This window comes from Lepidochelys kempii, chromosome 8 (genome assembly GCF_965140265.1).
Source record: "Lepidochelys kempii isolate rLepKem1 chromosome 8, rLepKem1.hap2, whole genome shotgun sequence".
NCBI lineage: Eukaryota > Metazoa > Chordata > Testudines > Cheloniidae > Lepidochelys > Lepidochelys kempii.
In genome coordinates this window covers 84,593,259-84,615,741 of record NC_133263.1, presented here as the reverse complement: position 1 = coordinate 84,615,741, position 22,483 = coordinate 84,593,259, and the positions used below count along the sequence as shown (strand labels likewise).

Sequence of the window (22,483 nt, the reverse complement as noted above, 5' to 3'; positions counted from 1 at the left end):
CAGCCTGCCTGCTTCGGAGGCTGCAGGGAGAGCAGCGTGGCTAGAAGCGGAGAGACTCTGGCCCCGCCTCTTCCCTTCTGGCTCTGCTGGCTGTACTGCCTCTCCTTGCTTCCTCTGTTGGGGGGAGAGGCTGTGTCCCACTTCTCCCCTCTCTGTATACCCGTTCATAAGCCGACCCCCTTCTCTGATGCTTCCCTTTTTTACTAAAAAAAATTCAGCTTTTGGAAGAGTATATATCGTACTTGGAACTATGCCCCAAGTTATAGGTGTGAGATTCTGCCATTCCCCATCCCATAGCATATCTCTGAACAGAATTAATTCCATATGCTGCTTTGCCCACAATATTAAAGAAGCTACATTGTTTCTTTTGTATTCACTGTAGAATCACAACTAGGCAATATTAACCTGCTTTTATTTTAACAATCCTAGCACCAAGCAGTGTCCTTCATGCTGGCTGAAATGGCAATGAAAGTGGAACTAGCTAGACTGGCTTACCAAAGGGCTGCTTGGGAGGTTGATGCTGGTCACAGAAATACTTACTTCGCGTCCATTGCAAAGGCATTTGCTGGTGACGTTGCAAACCAAATAGCTTCAGATGCAGTCCAGATTTTTGGAGGAAATGGATTTAATAGTGAATATCCTGTAGAAAAACTAATGAGAGATGCCAAAATCTATCAGGTAAGTAAAACAAATAACTAAAATATTACTATAGGGATTGTATTATTTCTACAAAATGAGCTAGTGGTTGCTTGCTTTTAAAATAGACTACTAAATAAAATTTGAAAAGCTGCCTTCTCCCTCCCCACCTCACTTTTTTGTGTGTGCAGGTTTTGCTTTGCACCTCTGGAGGTAGGATGCATCTTCTAGTAGACTGGGGAAGGAGGATAGCTTTGTGACTGGCCTAGAAGGCAGCTTGGGACTTGCAGTGCCAAGGAACCCTTCTGTTTTGTCCTCCCACACCATCCAAAGGCACAGAATCTCCCTTATCTCCATCACTGAACTTGTTTTAGCCAGGGTTAGGCAGCATGTCGTAGTAGCGCTTCATTCACTCTGTTGCCCCCATTTTGGAGGGAGCTGGGATGATGGATTGGAAAAAGCAGTTCTGAGCTACCCAAGGAGTGAGGAAGGGGAGGATATTTGGCTTTGAGAGGCAAAGTAGCTTCCTAAATCAATGATGAGCCTTGGCATGTATTATCTGAAACTAAAGTTGATGACTGTCACTACTCCTTTTTAGCTCTTAGAATTACTCTTGAGACCTGAGAGAGGTGCTACTTGTGCCTTCAGTTTTTAGAGCACTCTCATATTATGTGGATATTTTTATTGTGGCACTTGAGTGTCTCTTTCCAAGTAAGAGCCATCTTTCTAAATGCTGTTTTAAGTCTGAGCACAGAAATGTTGGCATAGCAAGCCTGCATGTAGGCTAAAACACCATTCTTAAACTTGGCTTAAACATGCTTTGTCCTGACCCCACACTACATGGCCAGTACTTAAGTAGCCTGAATTAGTTTTAATCAAACATTCTCAGCCCAATTCAGATAACTCTTAAACTAAGCCACAACATAAAGGGCTGTGTAGTAAAAGGAAGGCTGCCGCTGTTAGCACTTTGTTGGTATAGCAGGTGTCCAATGTTATCTTAGTAAGCTCCTCTGCAATGCTACTGTGGAAGTTCAGTGAGGCTCAAGTTCACAGCAGGGAGCACCTGCTTAGGCACGGTAAGAGGAAGCTGAGACTGAAAGGAAAGAAACCAAAACTGTAGAGAAGAATATAGACTTTAATCCCCCACTTCAGTCTGTTTGTTCTTAAACAGTTTTTAAGGAAACTGAAATTATACAAAAGAAAAGGAGTACTTGTGGCACCTTAGAGACTAACCAATTTATTTGAGCCTAAGCTTTCGTGAGCTACAGCTCACTTCATCGGATGCATTCAGTGACCACTGAATGCATCCGATGAAGTGAGCTATAGCTTACGAAAGCTTAGGCTCAAATAAATTGGTTAGTCTCTAAAGTGCCACAAGTACTCCTTTTCTTTTGCGAATACAGACTAACATGGCTGAAATTATACAAAACAGTTAATATAAATAATCAAATCTACAGACTATTTTAAAAGTCTTTCTGAAGTGGGGATTGAATTTTCTTCTTCCTTACACGATGATCCACTATACTTGCCTGGTGCAATACTGGTGGTAATCCTCACCCATTTGCTAAATCACATAGACAGAAAGGAGGGACCCATAATAGCAGCATTTTATGATTACTTAAACAAAAAGCCACTTCAAGTACTCAGAGTACTGCACATCAGGGAACCAGCTCAAGATAAGCACAACTATGGCTTTGCATTCCCCAAGTTTAGCTGTGGCGCACACAGGCAGCCAAGGATTGGGGCCCAGATCTTGTTCCAGTTCCATATGTGTGTGTGTGTGTTTCCTTTGTCAGTGAATCTATAAATAGTGTTATGGGACCATTTACTGGAGGGAAACAGGAAAGAAATCTGAAACCCCAGCCCAATTACACAAGTCTCAGACAAAACATCCTTCCTTCCAGTTCTTTACCTTCTCTACAGAAAAGCTCAGTCCACTCAAGCTCTGTCCCAGTACCTTCTCTGGTCTCTGAGTGTACCCCTTCAGGTTCAGACCTTGTGCTTTTACCTGTCCTGGGGTGTAATCCCACAATTTTCCCACTCTTAGACGGGGCCGTGGGCTACTGTACCTTGTGATGCCCTGTGTATAAGCTATGCTTACCCTGCAGGTCTGACTGGGTTTAACGGTTCTTCCCTTTGGTAGTCTGTGACCAGTGGTGAATATTGTGACCAGACAGTTTGTTAAAAACCAAGTATTGTTTATTTCTCACAGTAGGAACAAAGCATAAAAGAACAAGGATTTTAAAACAAATTATAATCTACCCATATATCTGTCTTACCTGAGAGAACATCTTACCATCCTCTGTTTATAACCTAAGCAGGCCAACAGCACCCCAGCAGGTGCCTATGTCGTTGTGGTTTTCCCAAACAGCTCCCCAGTCCTTTTATAAACTGATATTGACCTTTTGATCTTCTTGTGTTCCCAAGTCTTTTTCTGTCTAGCATTGTCTCTTAACAATCACAAAGTGCCTACCAAACAGTGACTTATTTTGAGTCATTGTTTTCCTTCCTACCCAACATATTCATACAGTAAACATTGCCAATAACTAGGGAAACATACAGTATTAATAGAATAGATCCATGTCCATCGCAAGCTCTTCAAATATTTTTACTGTGTTACTAGGATGCCTTGGGTTTGTAAAACTGTTTTAGGTTGTCATCTTTATAAATGGCCTATTACGTTTCAAAGTAATATCTTTTTATATCAATCATAATATTTATATGAGAAATCTATCCAGATGTTTGATTTGATGCTTCCTAAAGAGATCCGATTCTAGACGCTCATTTCATAGAAAGGTTCAGAGGGAATTAAGGTGCTGTTCTTCTTCGAGTAGATGCAACTGTGTATTCCACTTAGGTGTGTGCTTGTGCCCAATGCATCAGAGCCAGAGCATTTTGCCTAGCGTTAGTGGATAGAGGGACAGCGCTTGCACCTTGTGGTCATAGCCCCTCCTCTGGCTAATTTGAGGCAGCATTGCCCTGGCCCCCTAAGTTCCTTTTTACCACCTCTGACTGGAGTTGGAGCTCTGTGTGGTCTTAACTTCACAAGCTCTCACTATTGTAGAGTATTTTTTTTTCCTAGTTGTTAGGAGTATCCTTAGTGTTAGTTAGATTCACGTTAGTTGTATTTAGTTAAGTATTCCCCTGAGATGCCCTCACCAGGGTTTAAACATTGTCAGTCATGTGGGGGAGCGATTCCCAACAACAGTCTCCACATGTGGTGCTTGGGTGAAGCCCACATCAAGGAGCAGTATTCAGTCTGTAGATCGTTCACAAAGTGGACTCCGATGTCTAGGGATCTTCGCCTAAAGAAGCACCTACTTGAACAGGCCATCCTTCGACACTGAGGCTCTCGTAGGATTGGAAGTCACCCTCTAGTTCTGAGAATGCTGGTGTTCCAGGCTCTAGAGCAGGCGCCTCTCCGAAGAGATGGGGGAGCTGTTCCCCGTTGGGTGCACCAAGGAAAAGATTGCATAAGACCATTCCAGGTCTCCTGGGGATTCTTCTGCCTCCCCGAGGAAGAGCACAGGGTTAGTGCTGGCACGCAGAATGGCGCAGGTGCCTCTAACCCAGCATTTCTCAAATGCGGCCACCAGGGGCTTTTCTTTCAGCCACAGCCTCCTGGGCTGTGATTCAGGGGGGAAGCAGTGACCCCTCTCTCAGGGCCACCAGCGGGGGTTGGGCCATGCCCCCCTCCAGAGACACAAATGTTGGAGGTGCAGGCAGCTGGTGAATTCCCCACTTTCCCAAGGGTGGGGTGACAGGCTTCAGCCTTCATCCACGTGGTGGCAGGCTCACCACCCACACCATCATCCCTAGGCCCCACAGCCTCCCTGCCCACTTCCCCATCCAGGGCTTAATTTGTCCCAGGACTTGCTGGGGCTGAGTAAGTCTGCTGTGAAGAGTGATATTAACAAACATACAGATATCACTTTTCCCAGCAGCAGACTTACTATCTAGTAAGTTATTTTTTTAAAAGGCAACCAAAAAAGCAAAAGAAACAACAACAACAAAAAGACAAGAACATGCAAAGCACCTTATTTGTTTCTATTCTGTTTAGGTCCAGTGAAGAACAGAGACCACTGTACATTTTTTTTTTTTTTAATTACTGAGTCTGGGGGGAAAAAAACCTACATAAATGCATTACAATGATTTGGACCTGTTTCATGAATATTTATTTGTTTTTCCTAAAGTTAATTATTTTAGGAAAAATTGTCAACATGGCCACCAGCAAGAGTTGGTGGCTGCACTCTGAGGCCACCAAAAAGTTAGTTGTGAGAACCCCTGATCTAACCTCTCCCTGGTGCCGAGTAGGGAGGTAGAAATCCTGTACCATCAACTCTGGTTCTGGCTCCAGAGCATCCATTGAGTCCAGTATGGACAAGGGCGATGCCAACACTGATTGACTGTTTCCATGTTGACAGCTACAGATCACCTCAGCCTTTCCATCCCGACCTCTCCCTTGGTCTAGGACATTGCCAGGGCTGCATCATTTATAGCCGCATTGGCTGCATGGGCCGCTGAACCCTTGGGTCTGTTGGCATCACACCCCGATGTTCCTCTTCCACAATCTATAGAAGCAGGGCCAGCACCAGGTTCAGTGCAAGGGACCTCCTTGGCACTGGAAAACTCCTCAGCACCATTGCATTTGGCACTGCCAACATTACTGTGGCAGTTCTCACCACCCTCCACTTCAGCACAGTCACCTGCTTCAGTAATGCCACTGACTTCAGGGTCAACACTCCTTCCAGCACCAGCGAACTCTGTGCTGGTGATATTGCTTCATTCATTGGTGCCAGTCCCTGCCTCATTCTGGGCAACGAATGAGTCAGACTGGCTACTTGCTCCCTCAGGATTGGCTCCACCTTTATACCTGAAACCCAAGGCTTCTCGGCACTGAGGTCGGGATCTTCCTCCTCCTGCCCTCCATCACCTGACCCACATTGGGGACCATTTATGGAGTACTATGGGCACCAGGAGTGGCACTTGTCTTTCAGTTGGCAGAGGGGCCCCTGGCCTGGTGCCTTCTGGCCATTAATGCCACGAATAAGGATAGGGCCTCCATGGAATCTGTGGGACACTCCTCGGTTGCCGAGGGCACACTCCTCAGCTCGCTCTAAGGTGAGGTTGCTGGGCAGATCAGTGGCATGAACTGTTGACCCACTTGCAGGTTCAGGCACCAGTGATCCTTCCCCTTCTGGAGCCCATGGAGCTGCTCATCCAGCTCCATCAGTGTAGAAACGGGAGCCAGCCTTGGTGCAGTTAACTGCCTCCTCTGTGTCCCTGGATGATTCAGCAGTGCCTGGTTCTTCATCTCCAATACCAGAGGATTTCAAGGCTTATTGTGACCTTTTGTGGTGTGTGGCTGCTTTCCTGGTCATTCAGGTGGAGAACCTGTAGGAGAACAACCATAAGTTAGTGGATCTCCTGCTGCCATCTGCTCCTGAGAGAACACTCATCCCTCTAATGATGCACTCCTAGAGCCTGTAAAGGTTCCCTGGAGCATCCTGGCTTTGGTACTGCCTACTGCAAAGCACATGGAGGAACAGTATTTCATCCCAGTTGCAGTGATTTGAGGGCTTTTACTCCCATCCAGCCCCAAATTCCCTAGTTGTAACAGCTGTGAACAATAGACCCTAAAAGCGCAGGTAGAAGTCTACTCCTAAGGATAGGCACTCCAAAAGGATGGATTTAAACCACCTCCTCCCTGCAAATGCGGATTGCGACCCAGCAGGCATTGTTCACGTACAACTTTGTAAATTGAACAGCTATGTCTTAGTTTGAGGACCAGCTGCCTGAAACCTTCAGAGAAGAATTTTGGGCATTTATCAGCGAAGGCTGTTTAGTGGCCAAGACATTGCAGTCCATGCTGGATGCCATGGACGCTTCGGCCAGAGTTTATGGCCTCTGTGGTGACTATGAGAAGAACGTCCTGGCTGCTGAATTCAGGCATTGCTCCCAACATGTAGAAGGCCATAGAAGATTTGCCCTTTGATGGCTGGGTGTTGTTTTCATACAAGCTGGATGAGACCTTGCCATCCTTCAAGGATTCTAAGGCTACCTACGTTCCTGAGGGGTGTATACACCAACAGTGCAGAGGCACCACTTCAGTGATTAACCACAGCAACAACATCATCTGCAGTGCACCTTTGGGCAACCTTTTGCTCCCTTGAGACAGTGGGATTACCCCAGAAAGGATTATAGATCCCGGAGAAGGAGGCAGTCGAGTCCAGGGTTTGACCCATTGACACACCTCTTGCTGGTGTCCCCCAAGCGCCCATTTTGACTCTGCTAGCCGATCACTTGCCCTGGGTCCAGAATCATCTTGTGGACCATCTCAGCAGGAATTTTCCCCTGAACCACAAGTGGTCTCTAAAGTCCTATGTTCTGCAAGTCATCTTTGCAGTGTGGGGCATCCCAATGATTGACCTGTTCGCTACAAGGGACAACTGGAAATGCCGTCTCCTCTGCTTTCAGGGTGGCCTCAAGGACACCTTCCATCTCATTCAGCAATTGGTTCTCCTGCATGCTTTTCCTCTGATCCTGATCATTCCACAGGTCATCCTCAAGCTGAAAGCAGATCAGGCCACGCTCATCCTCATTGCCCTGGAACGGCCGAGGCAGTGCTGGTTTTCCGACCTTCTTGCACTGTCACTTCAGTCTCCTGTTTTCCTTCCTCTCTATCCTGACCTGCTCATGCAGAATCACGGTCGCACTTTGCATCTGGCACTCCACTCCCTCCCTGCATCTTATGATGTGGCTGCTCTGTGGTTGAATGAGGAGGAAGAGTGATGTTCTGTAGCTGTTCAATAGGACCTACTCAGTAGTATAAAACCCTCTACCAGGATGGCCTATCGGCAAAGTGGAAGCGTTTTTCAATGTGGTCATTGGCTTGTGGAGTTCAGCTGACACTAGCTAGTATCCAAGACATCTTGGACTATTCGCTACGTCTTCAGTTATCAGGCTTACACTTAGCTAGTTGAGGGTGTATCTGGCAGCAATCTCAGCCTTTCAGACACTCATTCATGGAAGATTGGTGTTTTTCCAAAGGCATGGTGAAAAGATTCTTCAAGGGAATCCTTCATCTTCACCTGCTGATGCAGGAACTGTTTCCCTTGTGGGATGTTACCACAGTTTTAGTGACTCTTATGGAACCTCAGTTCAAGCCTCTGGCATCCTGCCCCTGTCCTCTCATTTAAAAAAAAACAAAAAACTGCCTTCCTCGTGGCAATACCATCTTCGAGGAAAATGTGTGAATTGCAGGCGGAACCTGCCTGTGATGGCAGAGCCTCCTTACATGCAATTCTCCAAAGACAAAGTGACATTTCGGCTGCACCCAAAGTTTGTGTCTCAAGTGGTCTCTGTTTCATTTAAACTAGGCAGTATATTTGCTTGTGTTTTTTCCTAAACAGCATTCATCTCCAGAGGAGCAGCATCTTCACACACTGACTATGTCTGACCTTTTATCTAGACAGGACTACACCCTTTCAGGCTTTGCCTCCTCTGTTTGTGTGGTCTGCAGGCAGTATGAAGGGGCAGGCAGTTTCCTCACAGATGATCTCTAAGTGGATAAGTTCCAGCATCATGACTACATATGAAATTGCTTTGGCTATGCTTCCTCTATGGCAGTGGTTCTCAAACTTTTGTACTGGTGACCCCTTTCACACAAGAAGCCTCTGAGTGCAACTGCCCCCTTTATAAATTAAAAAAAATGTTTTTATATATTTAACTCCATTATAAATGCTGGATGCAAAGTGGGGTTTGGGGTGGAGGCTGACAGCTTGCGACCCCGCATGTAATAACCTTGCGACCCCGAGGGGTCCCGACTCCCAGTTTGAGAACCCCTGCTCTATGGGGTGTGATCTCATCCTCAGCTCGCAATCTACATCAATAGCATCCTTAAGTGACATCTCAGTATTGGATATTTGCGGGGCTGCCATATGGTTGTTGATACATACATTAAAAACCATTGTGCCATTACCCTGGCATCCAGAGCAGATGCAAACTTTGGGAAGGTGGTACTGCAGTCCTTGTTTAAATAAACTTGGAGCCCCAGCCCTACAGGTACTGCTTGTGAGTCACCTAAGTGGAATAACCAGCTGCATTTACTCAAAGGATAAACGGTTACTTACTGTAACTGTAGTTCTTTTGAGACGTGATGCAGATGTGTATTCCACAACCCACCTTCTGTCCCCTCTGCATAGGCATCTAGTTTCTGGGCATTTGGTGCAAAGAAACTAAGGGGGGAGTCAGGGTGGCAATACCTCAATAGCCAGCGATGGGACTATGGCCACAAAGTGCGAATGCCACCCCTCTAGAGGTACTGCTAGACAAAATTTTCCAGTTCTGGTGCACTGCACTGGGTGTGCGCACACACCTAAGTGGAATACATATCTGCATTACGTCTCAAAGAACCACAGTTGCCGCAAGTAACAGTTTCATGTCTTAAGTGTCCAGAGCCTTTTCGTTCTATAATTGCCTTGTAAGTATTTTTATTATTTAAATCTTTCTCCCAGAAACTTGGATTTATTATTGTTGATTTTGTTATCAATTTTCTTTGGGACTCAACGAATGGTAAATGATTTTTATTTAGAAGAAAAAATCTGAGTAGGTCTCCAAATTTTCTACATTCATCTTCTCTGAACCTTATTGATTTTGATTAATCTTTTTTATAATTATGATGGATAATGTCTGTGTTTATATTTAAGAATTTTTAAAATTCTTATTGATTTTAAATTTTCACCATTGCGGGAAATTATGGGGAGGTCAGACAATTATTTAATGACAGTAGACGTTGAGATTCAAAAGGTTAAAGCTTTATAAACCGTTAATACATAAATTGTTAATATCACATGTCAAAATAAACAAAAGTAAATATCCGTAAGTCAAGAAATTGTATCTGTTTTACTGTTTATTTGCTTGTCCATTTGTAAAACACTAATTTTAAATCGCTGGATTTTGACTGATAAATTCTCAAGCAGTGTTTTTCCTACTTGTCTGTCTGTACATTTCAGTTATTTTTGTTAGAAATATATTTTTGTCAGTTTGTGCATGGTGAAAGCGATGTTTACTGACATTTACGGATAAAAATCTAATCCTTCCAAGCCTAGTTACGATTATCCCCATTAATCTCTCTGCAGGAGTTATATTTGTGATACATCAGCTAATTATCTAAGGAATTAAAGAGAAGAGAGCCGCAAAATATTTTCTTTTGCGGTTTTGATTGGTCTCCTGTTATTGACATTTGTAGCAGTGTTTCATTATTAAACTTCCTTTAAGAATAATAAATAGAAAATATATATTTGCTGAATTGATTGCAACATTCTTCTGAAGTCTGGACTGAAGAATTTTCATTCTTCAGACATTGCTCATTGGTCGCATGTTTTGGGGTGATTCTAATTTCCTTCAATATTCCATCTAACCATACTTCTCTAGTTCTGGTTTCTATTACTCATCTTTTGGGAAGCTTATGGAAAAGGATAATCCACAGTGTTGCCTCATCTGTCTGTAAAGAGTCTTTAAATGCCTTACTGTGTTTCACCCACTGTCACTTTAAATAAGTATCCCAACCTCTGAAAGAGTTTGTTTTATTCCAGATTTATACCATCCTCCCATTTCTGATGCATGATACCTCACATGTCTCTTGCCCTTGATTACTTTTTGCACTTTGTCTGCCCTACTGTATCACTGCCTGATGACAGACAGCATGTGCTCTTGGCCATATGCATCATCTGCAAAAACTTTTTGTTTCCCATTGGTTCTTTTTTTGTTCCATTTCTGTACTTGATTTCATTCAATATTTCACACATTCTTCCATAGACTGTTCTGATAAAGTTATTTCCCCCTTTCTTGTTCTCAATTTAGTCCCAATTACAAATCTAAGTAACAGTGACCATAATCTTATTTAGAAGCTCCCTCTGTACAACTTCAAAAATAACCTTTGAGCTTAAAGTGCCCAAAATTCTTAAGAATCTGAAGCTTCTTGTTCTAGCTTTCAAACATGGGGTGCTAACAGAACTCTTTTTTGTGATAGTCCTTAACGAGACTTGTAGGTCTTTTGTTGCTCAGATAATGCTTTGCAGTTATATACTGCCTTCCTTCTGGGAATCTTGAAACACCTGGTGGTGAACATAATTATCCCTATTATGCAGTTGGAGAAACTGAGGCTGTGAGACCTTGACCAAATCTATACAAGTCTTTAGAAAAGTTAGGAACGGAAATCTTAACTCATCCTGTACTTTAACCACTGAATCATACTTCCTGTCTCCCATCATGCCTCTCTGTTTTTGTGTACTGCCAAAAAGCATACAGACCAAAATCCTGATTTTATCCTAGCACAAAGAACTTCATAGTAAATGTTTTGTTCTGTTGTCAGTACATGGACTAGAACAGAGGCGTGATTTGAGCAACAGGAGAAAAGGAGAGAGAGAGAACACAGTGCCAGAGAAGATACAAAGATGTGGGCTCAGAGATGAAAGCACACAGGATTACTGGGTGGGGTGGGGCATTGCAAACATGAGAAAATGGAGAGAGAAACAACAAAAGAAGTTCAGAAAGTAAGGGGGGAATTGACCATGAAAGGTTTAGGTAAAGAGAACAACACTGCTTTACATACTTGTGAGGCTTCTAATATTTTGTATGTTGCATTGAAACTGATCTTGCTATATTTTTAAAAAGCTTTTTAAAACAGGCAATGTAACACAATAATGTAATGGTATCATAATTCTTTTCAGATCTACGAAGGAACAGCTCAGATCCAAAGGCTGATCATAGCACGTGAACATGTTGGCAAGTTTAAAAGTTAAGGAAAAGCATTGATGTTGGCTGTCGATGCCTTCATAAAGGAAACGAGGGCTTTAATCTTTTTCTTGAATGCAGTTTAAAAAGAAAAAAATAAGAACCTTTCCTTCACACTTTTGTATTATGTACTTTTTTCCCCTTCTGTCCCAATACAAATTTGGTATTTTCTAAAGCATATCTTTGGCTTCCAATATGGTATTGCGTTTTTTTTTCAATTACACATTTTTTTCTCCTTATAAGGGTCCAAACTTGCACACATTGGAGTACATTGTCATTTCATCATTGAATTCAGTAGGAGCAGACTTGGACCTAAGCAAAGAAAAAATATCTAAATCTTTAATAAAAAAGCTATTACTCTGTTTCCTCAGAGATCATGTTCTGCTTCATATGGTCTCCAAATCAGTAGGTTTCAATTTCTTCTGTGTACTTACAGCTTTGAGTTCTAGAAACTTGCACTTTCAGAATATTTAAAATTAAGTATAGGTGAATGTTTAGACCCTGCTAAATTTATAATACTATGTTCTGACATCAAAACAGGGATTATTGTTTTAGGAAAATAATATCACAGCAGCTGAATTATCATTTTATTTTACTTGTAAATTGTCTACACATGTATGAGCAAAATCTGTTTTTGTTTACAAAGGCATAGCATAATATGAAATTTGGTTTAATTGTGCACCACCTTTCATCTTCTTCATCTGAAACCAGTGCTGATGACATTTTTCTTTTATTTTGCCTATGCGGATGCATGGATTTTTCCTGCTGTGCCTTAAAAAAAAGCTATCCTACAGTGTACATTAAAAAAACCAAAACAAAAAAAACCCTCATTCTCTTCTCTCTCTCCTTCCTAAAATAAGACTTCTTTTTATGGACAAATATTATGAACAACTTTTGGTAACTAATGCTATGCGCAATAGTAGTTTCATTAACTACATATTTTTATAGCAGAAAAACTGAACAATGACCATTCAGATTCGGATTTATTTTAATTTCTTTGAACTGCACGCATTCAAAATCACCAGGGTTACTGTGCCACATTTTTGGTTATAGTATCCCTATTAAACGTAACTATTACCTCAGACTCAAGTATGATGATTGATAGAAGTAGTAAATCACACAATGCAAAGTTTTTCTTGTCAAGTTTAGTAGTAAATGATTGAAAAGTTGTTTCTCTTGTTCATAGTTCTGAATTGCAATAATAAAAAACTACTTATTCTCAGGAAACAGATGTGCGCTACTCATTTTTATTTTCAAATGGGGACCAAACTCCTTCTAACAGACTACAGTAGAAATTGTATAACACAGGGGCGTATGATTGGTAATAGGATACTGAGCTTGTGACATTTTAAGTTACGTGTTCAAATCAGGTCCAGCTCAGAATTAGACCATTCATTTTTAGTCAATCTTTGTGAATGAGTTCATAATTATACTTCAGTTCCTATCTGGTCATTATCCATTATCCATGCACTCCTGCAATGGACCATCTCAGTCGAGGCCGGGGGTTGAATAGCTTAGCCATGGAAATCTTGCTCATAACTCACCTCTTCCAGATTATCACTGATACTTAATGGGGGTTGAGGAGGGGAAGTTTACACTGATACTGTGCATGCTATGTATCTGTTTGGGGGAATCTAACTAACCTCAGTATTACTTGAAACAGCAGTCAGTATCCAGCCACTGGAAGTGAACAAGTATCATGTCAGTTTCCAGGACTGTCAATCTTTCATGAGAACTAAATTCACATTTCAAGTTTTATTCTCTCTTCTGTTTCCTAATTGAGGGTGAATCACTTTGTAGTGGGAGGCTTTTGTCTAAACTTATTGAAATAAGTATTTAAGGTGCCACGAGACATAAATTTTATTTTGGAGTAATACTAGCAAAATGCTAATCCTCGTAGAAGTCTTGCTGAAGGAAAACAGAAGTGCTTGTGCACATGAAAGCAGAACCATAACCACTATGGAGCCTACATGAAGGAAGCCTGCACCTGGCATCTATTCTTGGAAAAAAAAACATGCCCTTGAAAGAACTTTATTTTTCATATTGTGATTCTGCTCCTATTGAAGTAAATGATAAAACCCCAGGAATTAGGCTGCTTGTCTTGTAACGTGTTGGTCTAAAGTGTCACTTGCACAATCTCACTTTTTACATGTATGCTGGGTTCTCAGCTGCTCAGGCGTCACTTGTGAACAAATCTCACACATGCTTATTTTATCTATCACTGTTAGTCCAAATTGAAGATAAAGATCCCATAGATCTACTTGAAAAGAATAAGGGTCAACACTTTCCCCTCTCAATTTAAAAACAAATTCTCATCTCTAGAGTGCTGTTTGAGCTATTGTTGAATGGTTATGGCATTGACTTTTTGCCTACAGTCATTGCAGTGACAGTATCTAACTTATGTGCTTTGCTCTTACATTTTAAAAAGCTATGATTTGGATGGAGTGCACTTAAATGTATAGAAGCAAAAGTTTCCCTCCAGTGTGTGTCCAGTAGGATAGGAAAAGAACACAGAGAACCCTTAAAAAGAAGGAAGCATAATCCTTCTCCCAGCACTGGGGAGCTCAAAGGTAGGGGGCCAGCTCCAACTGCTTGCAGCAATGATTTCACCTGCTGTCCAGCATTTGTGAGTGGTGCTATGGCTGTGCTGCAGTGAAGGGGTAGTAAAACCCAGTTTGCCATACTCCCAGTACCACACCAGCACGCAGGAGACATTAGACCTTTCGAAGGGATAATGCTTCCTGATAACTTCACTAAGATTGTGGTTACTCCCACTACCATGGCTGAGTCACGTTGGAGGTATAATGAATCCAAAGAGCCAAACTCTATCCTTACTTGCATCCTGTGCTATCTCTGAGTTTGTTTGGCTTATGTAGGGTGAAAGGAAGGCAAGAATCTGGCACTAAATGTGTCAAAATGTATTCTCTTAAATAATCATCTCCATTTTAGTTAGTCTTTAAGATGCCTCAAAAGAGGATTTCCACTAATATATTAAGCAGACAATTTCTTAATTCGTTTGTGCTTTTCTTCATTTCCCACCCCTAGCTTTCATCAAATCATAACATTAATTTTTGCAAATGGGAAGTTTTGGTTCCTGAAACAAGCTAAAACACCACCACCCACCAAACAACAAAAAACAAAAATGTCCATTGTCATTTCTAGGAGACTCTCTTCTATGGAGACTTGATTCAACTTAGATAGCAAAACAGGCAAAAGAACAGGAAAATTAGATGGTGGTTGTAGAGGACCATTCTTCCGACTTTAACACTTTTAGGTCTTGCTCTCCTTGTCAATCCCAGCTTTCCTAACCATACTATATTTACCTCTCAGAAGTCGAGACAAACCACCCCATCAGTCAAAATGGTGTTAATAGCTGTATTTAGCTGTAACGTGTCTGAAATCCATTTATGTTAAAAATAAAGAAAAGCTTTAGGATTGCTTCATCCCACAAGGCTACACCATACATTCTTACAGCATGCAATGTAGTGGAAAATCTGTGAGATTATGGAGTGCTTACTTGTCTTGTTGGAGTGACTTATGTGATCTCATTTATTCTTGTGTGTTCAGCATGTGAATTCTGTCATTTCTATTTTATACTTAGAAAAAACTTTGCTCCGGGAACTGCTGAAAAGGGCAATTTTGTGTGAGATTTTGTCACCAAGAAAGATTTCATAGAACTCAATATCCATGCACCGTTCCTTGGACATATTCCTCTTTGGGTGTTTTGTTTAACTATAGTCTCTTACAGTAGCAAGCCACCATCTGAAATTTAACATGCAAACTCATGATTAGTGCTTATAGAAGACTTGGGTTATTTTTTTTACTACTACTATTATTGACCTGAGCATTTGATGGAAGGCAAAGTCGGGCATGCAGGCCATTTATTGATTGATGTCATTTTTTAATCTTTAGTTATCATAAATTGCCCGTTTACTAACTCTGAGACAGTCCATCCTGCAACATATTCAGGTGATGCATACAAAGAACTATAAGACTAAAAATTCACATTCAAATATCCTCTTTTGTGGGGGTGGGGGATTCTACATATTACATCACATTGTTATACACTGCATTTCATCCTTAAGTATCCCAAAACATTTTACAAATCAAAACAACAAATATAAATTATACACTGTGACACTCTGTAACCCATATTCACCACTTGTATATGATTATTATATGTTTTGTGCAAAGATGACTTGTGAGGTATCATTTGGAAACTCGTAATCTGCTGAACATCACTGTCCTATTAAGATGTGTGTAACATCACTGGATGTAAAATGATGAGATTTTGCTATATGACTGTTACTGAAATATGTTGTAGTTCTGAGTAACACCCACAAACTAGTTGTTCAGAGACAAAGGCACATAGCAACCCCAGACATGATCAATAAAGTCAAGTGGGCTATCATTTAAACAGCCATTCTTCAGCAATAGGGAAGTGTAAACAAGAAATTTGCATTTCCTCCTAGATATGGTGCAAATCTCACGCATAGAGGGGACTGTTTATCTACCCCTGTCAAAGTTCCTTCCCCACTCTGAACTCTAGGGTACAGATGTGGGGACCTGCATGAAAGACCCCCTAAGTTTATTCTTACCAGCTTAGGTTAAACACTGCCACCGCCAAAGTGTTACACAAAGAATGGGAAGTGCCCACGTGGAAACATCTCCCCCCCAAATTATCCCCCCCAAGCACTACACCCCCTTTCCTGGGGAAGCCTTGATAAAAATCCTCACCAATTTGCATAGGTGAACACAGACCCAAACCTTTGGATCTTAAGAACAATGAAAAAGCAATCAGGTTCTTAAAAGAGAATTTTAATTAAAGAAAAAGTAAAAGAATCCCCTCTGTAAAATCAGGATGGTAAATATCTTAAAGGGTAATCAGATTCAAAACATAGAGAATCCGTCTAGGCAAAACTTTAAGTTACAAAAAGACAAAAACAGGAATATACATTCCATTCAGCACAACTTATTTTATCAGCCATTTAAACAAAACAGAATCTAATGCATAGCTAACTAGATTGCTTACTAACTCTTTACAGGCATTCTGACCAGCATTCCTGCTATGGTCCTGGCAAAAGCATCACACAGATGGAGAGAACTCTTTGTTTCCCCCCTCCAGCTTTGAAAGTATCTTGTCTCATCGGTCATTTTGGTCAGGTGCCAGCAACCAAAATCTTAGCTTCTTAACCCTTTACAGGTGAAAGGGTTTTTCTTCTGGCCAGGAGGGATTTAAAGGTGTTTACCCTTCCCTTTATATTTATGACAACCCCCCAGTGGAGGTGAGGGATAATCCTAAAAAAGAGGAGGTGGGTATAAAAATAAAGGACATGAATTTCCACAGGACCCTCATCTCTCCTCTCCACCTTTTATTGCTCTGCTCATAACACCAATGAATACCTGAAGAACTCTAAACTAAGGGGAATGGTCCCAGGCTGAAAGGAAATCCAGCCTGAGAACTGTGAAGTGAGAATTGCCTGCAGTATCTAGTGTGGTGAGAATTATGTTTGCTTCAAATCTTACTTAGCTTGGTAAAGTTTAGAAATTAGCTTGCAGTTTTATCTTTTTTTTTCTTTTGTAACCAATTCTGACTTCATGCCTTACCACTTATAATCACTTAAAATCTATCTTTTTCTATTTAATAAACTTTTTATCTAAACCAGTGTGTTTGATTGAAGTGTTTGGAAAATCTTTACTCAGGTTAACAGAACTAGTGTATATTAATTACCCATTGTTGGAATGACAAGAACAGATGACAGAACGAGGAGTAATGGTCTCAAGTTGCAGTGGGGGAGGTTTAGATTGGATATTAGGAAAAACTTTTTCACTAAGAGGGTGGTGAAACACTGGAATGCGTTACCTAGGGAGGTGGTAGAATCTCCTTCCTTAGAGGTTTTTAAGGTCAGGCTTGACAAAGCCCTGGCTGGGATGATTTAACTGGGAATTGGTCCTGCTTTGAGCAGGGGGTTGGACTAGATGACCTTCTGGGGTCCCTTCCAACCCTGATATTCTATGATTCTATGACAGACTAAATATGAGCCTGTACAATCCAGGGGCTACTGAACAGTACAAGATGCACATTTCAGGCTGAGACTGAGGGATATATGGGTGTCATTCTGTATGGAATTCATGGATGGCTGGGCATAGCATTCGTGTACTCAGCTGGAAATGATTTTGCATGCTGGTAGCTGTGAGTGAGCAGAGCCTGCAGGGGCTTGCTGTTCACTAGCAAAGCAGTGTAAAAGCCATCCCTAAGGAGACACACCAGTTCAGGTTGCATCCTGGGGAATATCACATGCACAGAATCACTGACTTCTCCCAGTTCTGAAGTACAATTGCCTCAGATATAGAAAATGACTGTTGAGTAGCACAAAGACTACACAACAGTTTCTGTTAGGAAGGGCAGAACAGCATTCCCATTTGAGACTTCAAGGAGAACATAGTTAATATTGTTTTGTTTTGAGCCAAGTCCCTACTGTATGCGCATTTTCTGATCTAGAGTTCTAGATTCTAATACAATTATGTCAAGTTGTAGAGTTTGCTGTGGAGTGTTTTCTGTTAGGGAAGAACCAGCTCCAAGCAGACTACACCAAGTTTGAAAAAACTGTAGCTGCAGATCCTCTTCAAGCTTTCAGTACTTTGCATAGAAATGTTCACCTCTCATTTGATTCAGCTAGAAATTCCACATAATATGACAGCAGATTTTCTTAAGTTCCTGTTCCTTTTAAGAAGCTACAGCCAAGAGAAAGACTTACTCCTTTTGATGCCTATAATTTAAGAGCTTGCTATTAATCCAAGTATTAGTTTTGCAAACAATCTAAATGTGCTGTTATACATCCTGCTAAACAGCATTGGCTGTAGCTCCTTAATGAACAGGAACCCAAGAAAATCTGCCATTATCCTATATTAGGGAGACAAGGTGGGTGAGGTAATATCGTTTATTGGACCAACTTCTTTTGGTCAGAGAAACAAGCTTTTGAGCTTACACAGAGCTCTCTAGTCTGGGAAATGTACCTAGAGTCATAGCTAAATACAATGTGAAACAGATGGTTTAGCATAAGTAGTTAACACACATTTCAAGGGATGATTTAAGGTGAAGTGGCCCATTAACATCCCCCCAGTCATAGGGGAGGAAAGATGTGGGAGGTTGTTAGTGGGTTATACATTGTTGTAATAAGCCATAAATCTAGTGTCTCCATTCAGTCCATGTTTTTTAGTGTCTTAGTAAAGTTATAAATTTAAGCTTCCAGGATTGTCTTTTGAAACTGTTGTTCAGGTTCCCTTTGCGGATGAGGACTGATAGGTCCAAAGTAGAGTGATCACTTTGTGAAAAGTGTTCACCTGCAGGTGATGTGGTGTTTTTGTCTTTTATCATTTTCCTGGGTGAGTTCATTCGAGAGTATGGTGCTTGTCTGGTTTCACTCACATAGGTATTATTGGGACATTTAGTGCAGTGGATGAGGTACACCAGATATTGTGATAGGCATGTGTAGACCTGTGGGTATTGAAAAGTGTGTGTGTGTGGGCGGGGGAGTAAATTATTGTAGGGATGGAGATACGTCTGCAGGTTTTGCATCTATTCTGGCAAGGTCTTACGCCATTTTGAGTTGATGAGCCAGTGGGAAGCTGTTTCTGATGATGAGCCGAGAGAGGTAGAGGGTTATTTAAAGGCCAGAAGAGTAGGTTCAGGAAAGATTTCTTTCAGAATGGGGTTCCCATTAAGTATGGGTTGTAGTTGTTTGATGGTCCCACATATGGGTTCCAGGGTGGAGTCGTAGGTGACAACTAGGGGTATGCAATCAGAGATGGTTTTATTTATTTATTGAAGCGGGTTCTCTTGGAGTATTTGGGTGGCCTGTTCCATGGTGTGATCTACTTCTCTGGTGGGGGGTCTGTGTTCGGGGAAGGTGATTTTGAGCTAGACAGTAAAAATCCTGGACTGAATAGAGACACCCCCCAGCTGCGTTCCCTTCCTCCCTCCTGCTCCCCCTCCCCATGACTGCAGGGGTGTTAACAGGCCACTTCCCCTTGATTGGTCCCTTGAGATATGCGTTAACTACTTATGCTAAACAATCTGTTCCACTTTGTATTTAGTACTTCTTGAGGAATTCTGTGTCAAAAAATTATGGGCACAATATGTTAAAATTCTGCATGTGTTATTTTTACAAATAACACAATATAATCACACTAGTTTCAATTATTTTGGTAATTTATTTCAAAATACCTGTCAGAATGTATGTCTGTAACAATACAGACAACAAAAAAAGATTCAGGACAAATACATTCCTTAGTAGGCATGTTAATATAGAACTTTGAAAAAAGAAAAGGAGTACTTGTGGCACCTTAGAGACTAACCAATTTATTAGAGCATAAGCTTTCGTGAGCTACAGCTCACTTCCTCAGATGCATATCGTGGAAACTGCAGCAGGCTTTATATATACACAGAGAATATGAAACAATACCTACTCCCACCCCACTGTCCTGCTGGTAATAGCTTGGTATTACCAGCAGGACAGTGGGGTGGGAGTAGGTATTGTTTCATATTCTCTGTGTATATATAAAGCCTGCTGCAGTTTCCACGATATGGTATTACCAGCAGGACAGTGGGGTGGGAGGAGGTATTGTTTCATATTCTCTGTGTATATATAAAGCCTGCTGCAGTTTCCACGATATGCATCTGAGGAAGTGAGCTGTAGCTCACGAAAGCTCATGCTCTAATAAATTGGTTAGTCTCTAAGGTGCCACAAGTACTCCTTTTCTTTTTGCGAATACAGACTAACACGGCTGTTACTCTGAAACATAGAACTTTGAGTAATAATTAATTTAAACTACAATACAGAAACATATTTCCCACACCCCTCAGAAGCAGTGCAAAGGCTTGGGGGAGTCAGAGGAATTGAGGAGCTGAGGGAGAGGGAATTAATTGCTGGGAAGGAGCCTGGGTGTGAATTTGGTGAGTTGTTGAGTGTGGGTGGGAGAAGTATGGAACAGGTTTTTTGGGGGGGTGAGGAAGGATTGTTAGGGGGTCTCTCCCATGTCAAGCCTCACTGACCCCAAGCCTTTCACATTCAGTGAGGCACATCTGCCCTTATCAGCCACCAACTCTCCCCCCGTCCCCATGTGTCTCTGCACCCCCACTCCCACTCAGCCCCTGCCCCACTCTCTTCCCCCTGCCCCAGTATCCCTTCTGAACCCAAATGTATGACTCCCCAGCTTGTGCCCTATGCTCCAATTCCTGTGCCTCCTGACCTGGATCCATGGCCAGGGCACTGTGAGGAACACAGCTTCTTCTCTTTCCTATCTCCGCTGGGGTTGCTCCCACCTGGGAGTGGCTGCTCTGTTCTGGTGCGACAGCAGCCCCTGGTGGACAAAATGCACAACTGCAGCACTTGTCCAGCAGAATGTATTTTCTGTGGAGAAAACAAATTCTGCAGGGGCCCTGAATTCTGGCACGCAGAGGGGCGCAGAATTCCCCAAGGAGTAATTTAGCTGTGATGCTCTGAGTACATTTCCCAGACCTGCAGAGGAGCTCTGTGTAAGCTCAAAAGCTTGACTCTCTCACTAACAGAAGTTGGTCCAGTAAAAGATATGAGTTCACTCATTTTGTCTCCCTAATATCCTGGGACCAACACGGCTCCAACACTACATATCACCTTATATGGAATTTCTGTCTGAGGAATGGAATGACTTGCGGTGCTCCCTCCTACACACATAAAAAGTGATTCCCATGGGTCATCTGAGCTGGCATGCTGTTTTATGCTCCCCTTCCCCCAAGCATCCAAAATTAAATTTGTAATCTTATATTTCTGCACAGGTGGTTGATTGTTGTGCAGCAGCCCAAATGAACTGTATTGTCAAGAAACTGTTGCCTTTGCGGAGGCCCTAATGGAAATCTATTGCATGTGGTAATAGATGTTACAAATAATGGAAAAGAGATATTTCAAAGACTGGAAGTGATCTATTTGATCTAATTACAGGGTTGTATTTGGCTTTTAGTTGGTACCTAAGTTTCTAAAAGTCTAGTAAAGGTGTTCCCTCAGAAAACAATGAATCCAATTCCTGGAATGTTTGTATTTTGAAGGAGTACTTGTCTCTAAGGTGCCACAAGTACTCCTTTTCTTTTTGCGGATACAGACTAACATGGCTGCTTCTCTGAAACTTGCATTTTGAAGGATACTTTACTCTTAGGGCTTGGTTGCAGAAGACCCAGTGGGCCTTTGGAAATCCTTTAATCTATTCTCTGAATACCAAAGTCCTTCAGTGACTAGAGTATAGTTTGGCATAGTTGTAGACCACTAGTTGGGTATGATATGATGTAGTATTTCGAATAGTACTTTGGGTTCTGTTTTAATTATCTGTAATAGTGTGGCTCCAGAACACATTTTTAATCAAAGCTTGCAAAAGCAGAACACTTAGTTATCTCCAGATCTTTTTATAAGTAGTAATATTGGAAAGGAGTATAGATTGGGAAACAGTTTAATTGATTTTTTTTCTTTTATGTACTTTATGCATTTTAGATTTTCTGTTGCTACCCTTTATTTTTTCATTTAAAGTATGTCTTTGAAGCAAGCCACGTTTTAGAAAACTGCAACTCCAACAACCTTGGAAAGAACAATAACTGCACTCCTAGAATTCTGACTTTAACAAACAAAGGCTGTCTTGGAAAATGCAGATAGTTTGCATAACCTATTGATAGACATATAGGGCTGGAAAAGGAGCCCCATCCTGAGGAAGGATGAAGTATATGCATATTATCCAATTTACAAGTCATATAGTAAAGTCGCTAAGGTTGATGGAAGCAACTGCCTGTTGACCAAGCTGCCTCTACACCGCTGGTGAGGTTGAACTAACTACAGTCCTCAGGATGCAAAATTTTTCATAGGTCTGAGTGATGTACTGAGGTTTATCTAATTTTTAAGTGTAGACCAGGCCTGTCAAGGTTCCTCCCCCACTCTGAACTCTAGGGTACAGATGTGGTGCTCTGCATGAAAACCTCCTAAGCTTACTTTTAGCAGCTTAGGTTAAAACTTCCCCAAGGTACAAATTA

At 41.7% G+C, this 22,483-nt stretch overlaps 1 protein-coding gene and 1 non-coding gene across 3 annotated transcripts in view; both read left to right on the top strand.

The window, feature by feature from the left end:
- The window catches only part of ACADM (acyl-CoA dehydrogenase medium chain), a 38,336-nt gene extending 25,676 nt beyond the window's left edge, over nucleotides 1-12,660 (top strand). For both annotated transcript variants that reach the window (XM_073357314.1, XM_073357315.1), the window contains exons 11-12: nucleotides 430-678; nucleotides 11,370-12,660. In XM_073357314.1, the coding sequence (XP_073213415.1) occupies nucleotides 430-678; nucleotides 11,370-11,441 (321 nt within the window). In that variant the 3' untranslated portion in view covers nucleotides 11,442-12,660. The remainder of the gene's footprint in view (nucleotides 1-429; nucleotides 679-11,369) is intronic.
- LOC140916693 (small nucleolar RNA SNORD45) lies at nucleotides 1,167-1,259 on the top strand. The gene has a single exon (XR_012160606.1). It is a non-coding gene; the product is annotated as a small nucleolar RNA SNORD45 (small nucleolar RNA).
- Nucleotides 12,661-22,483: the final 9,823 nt, after the last annotated feature.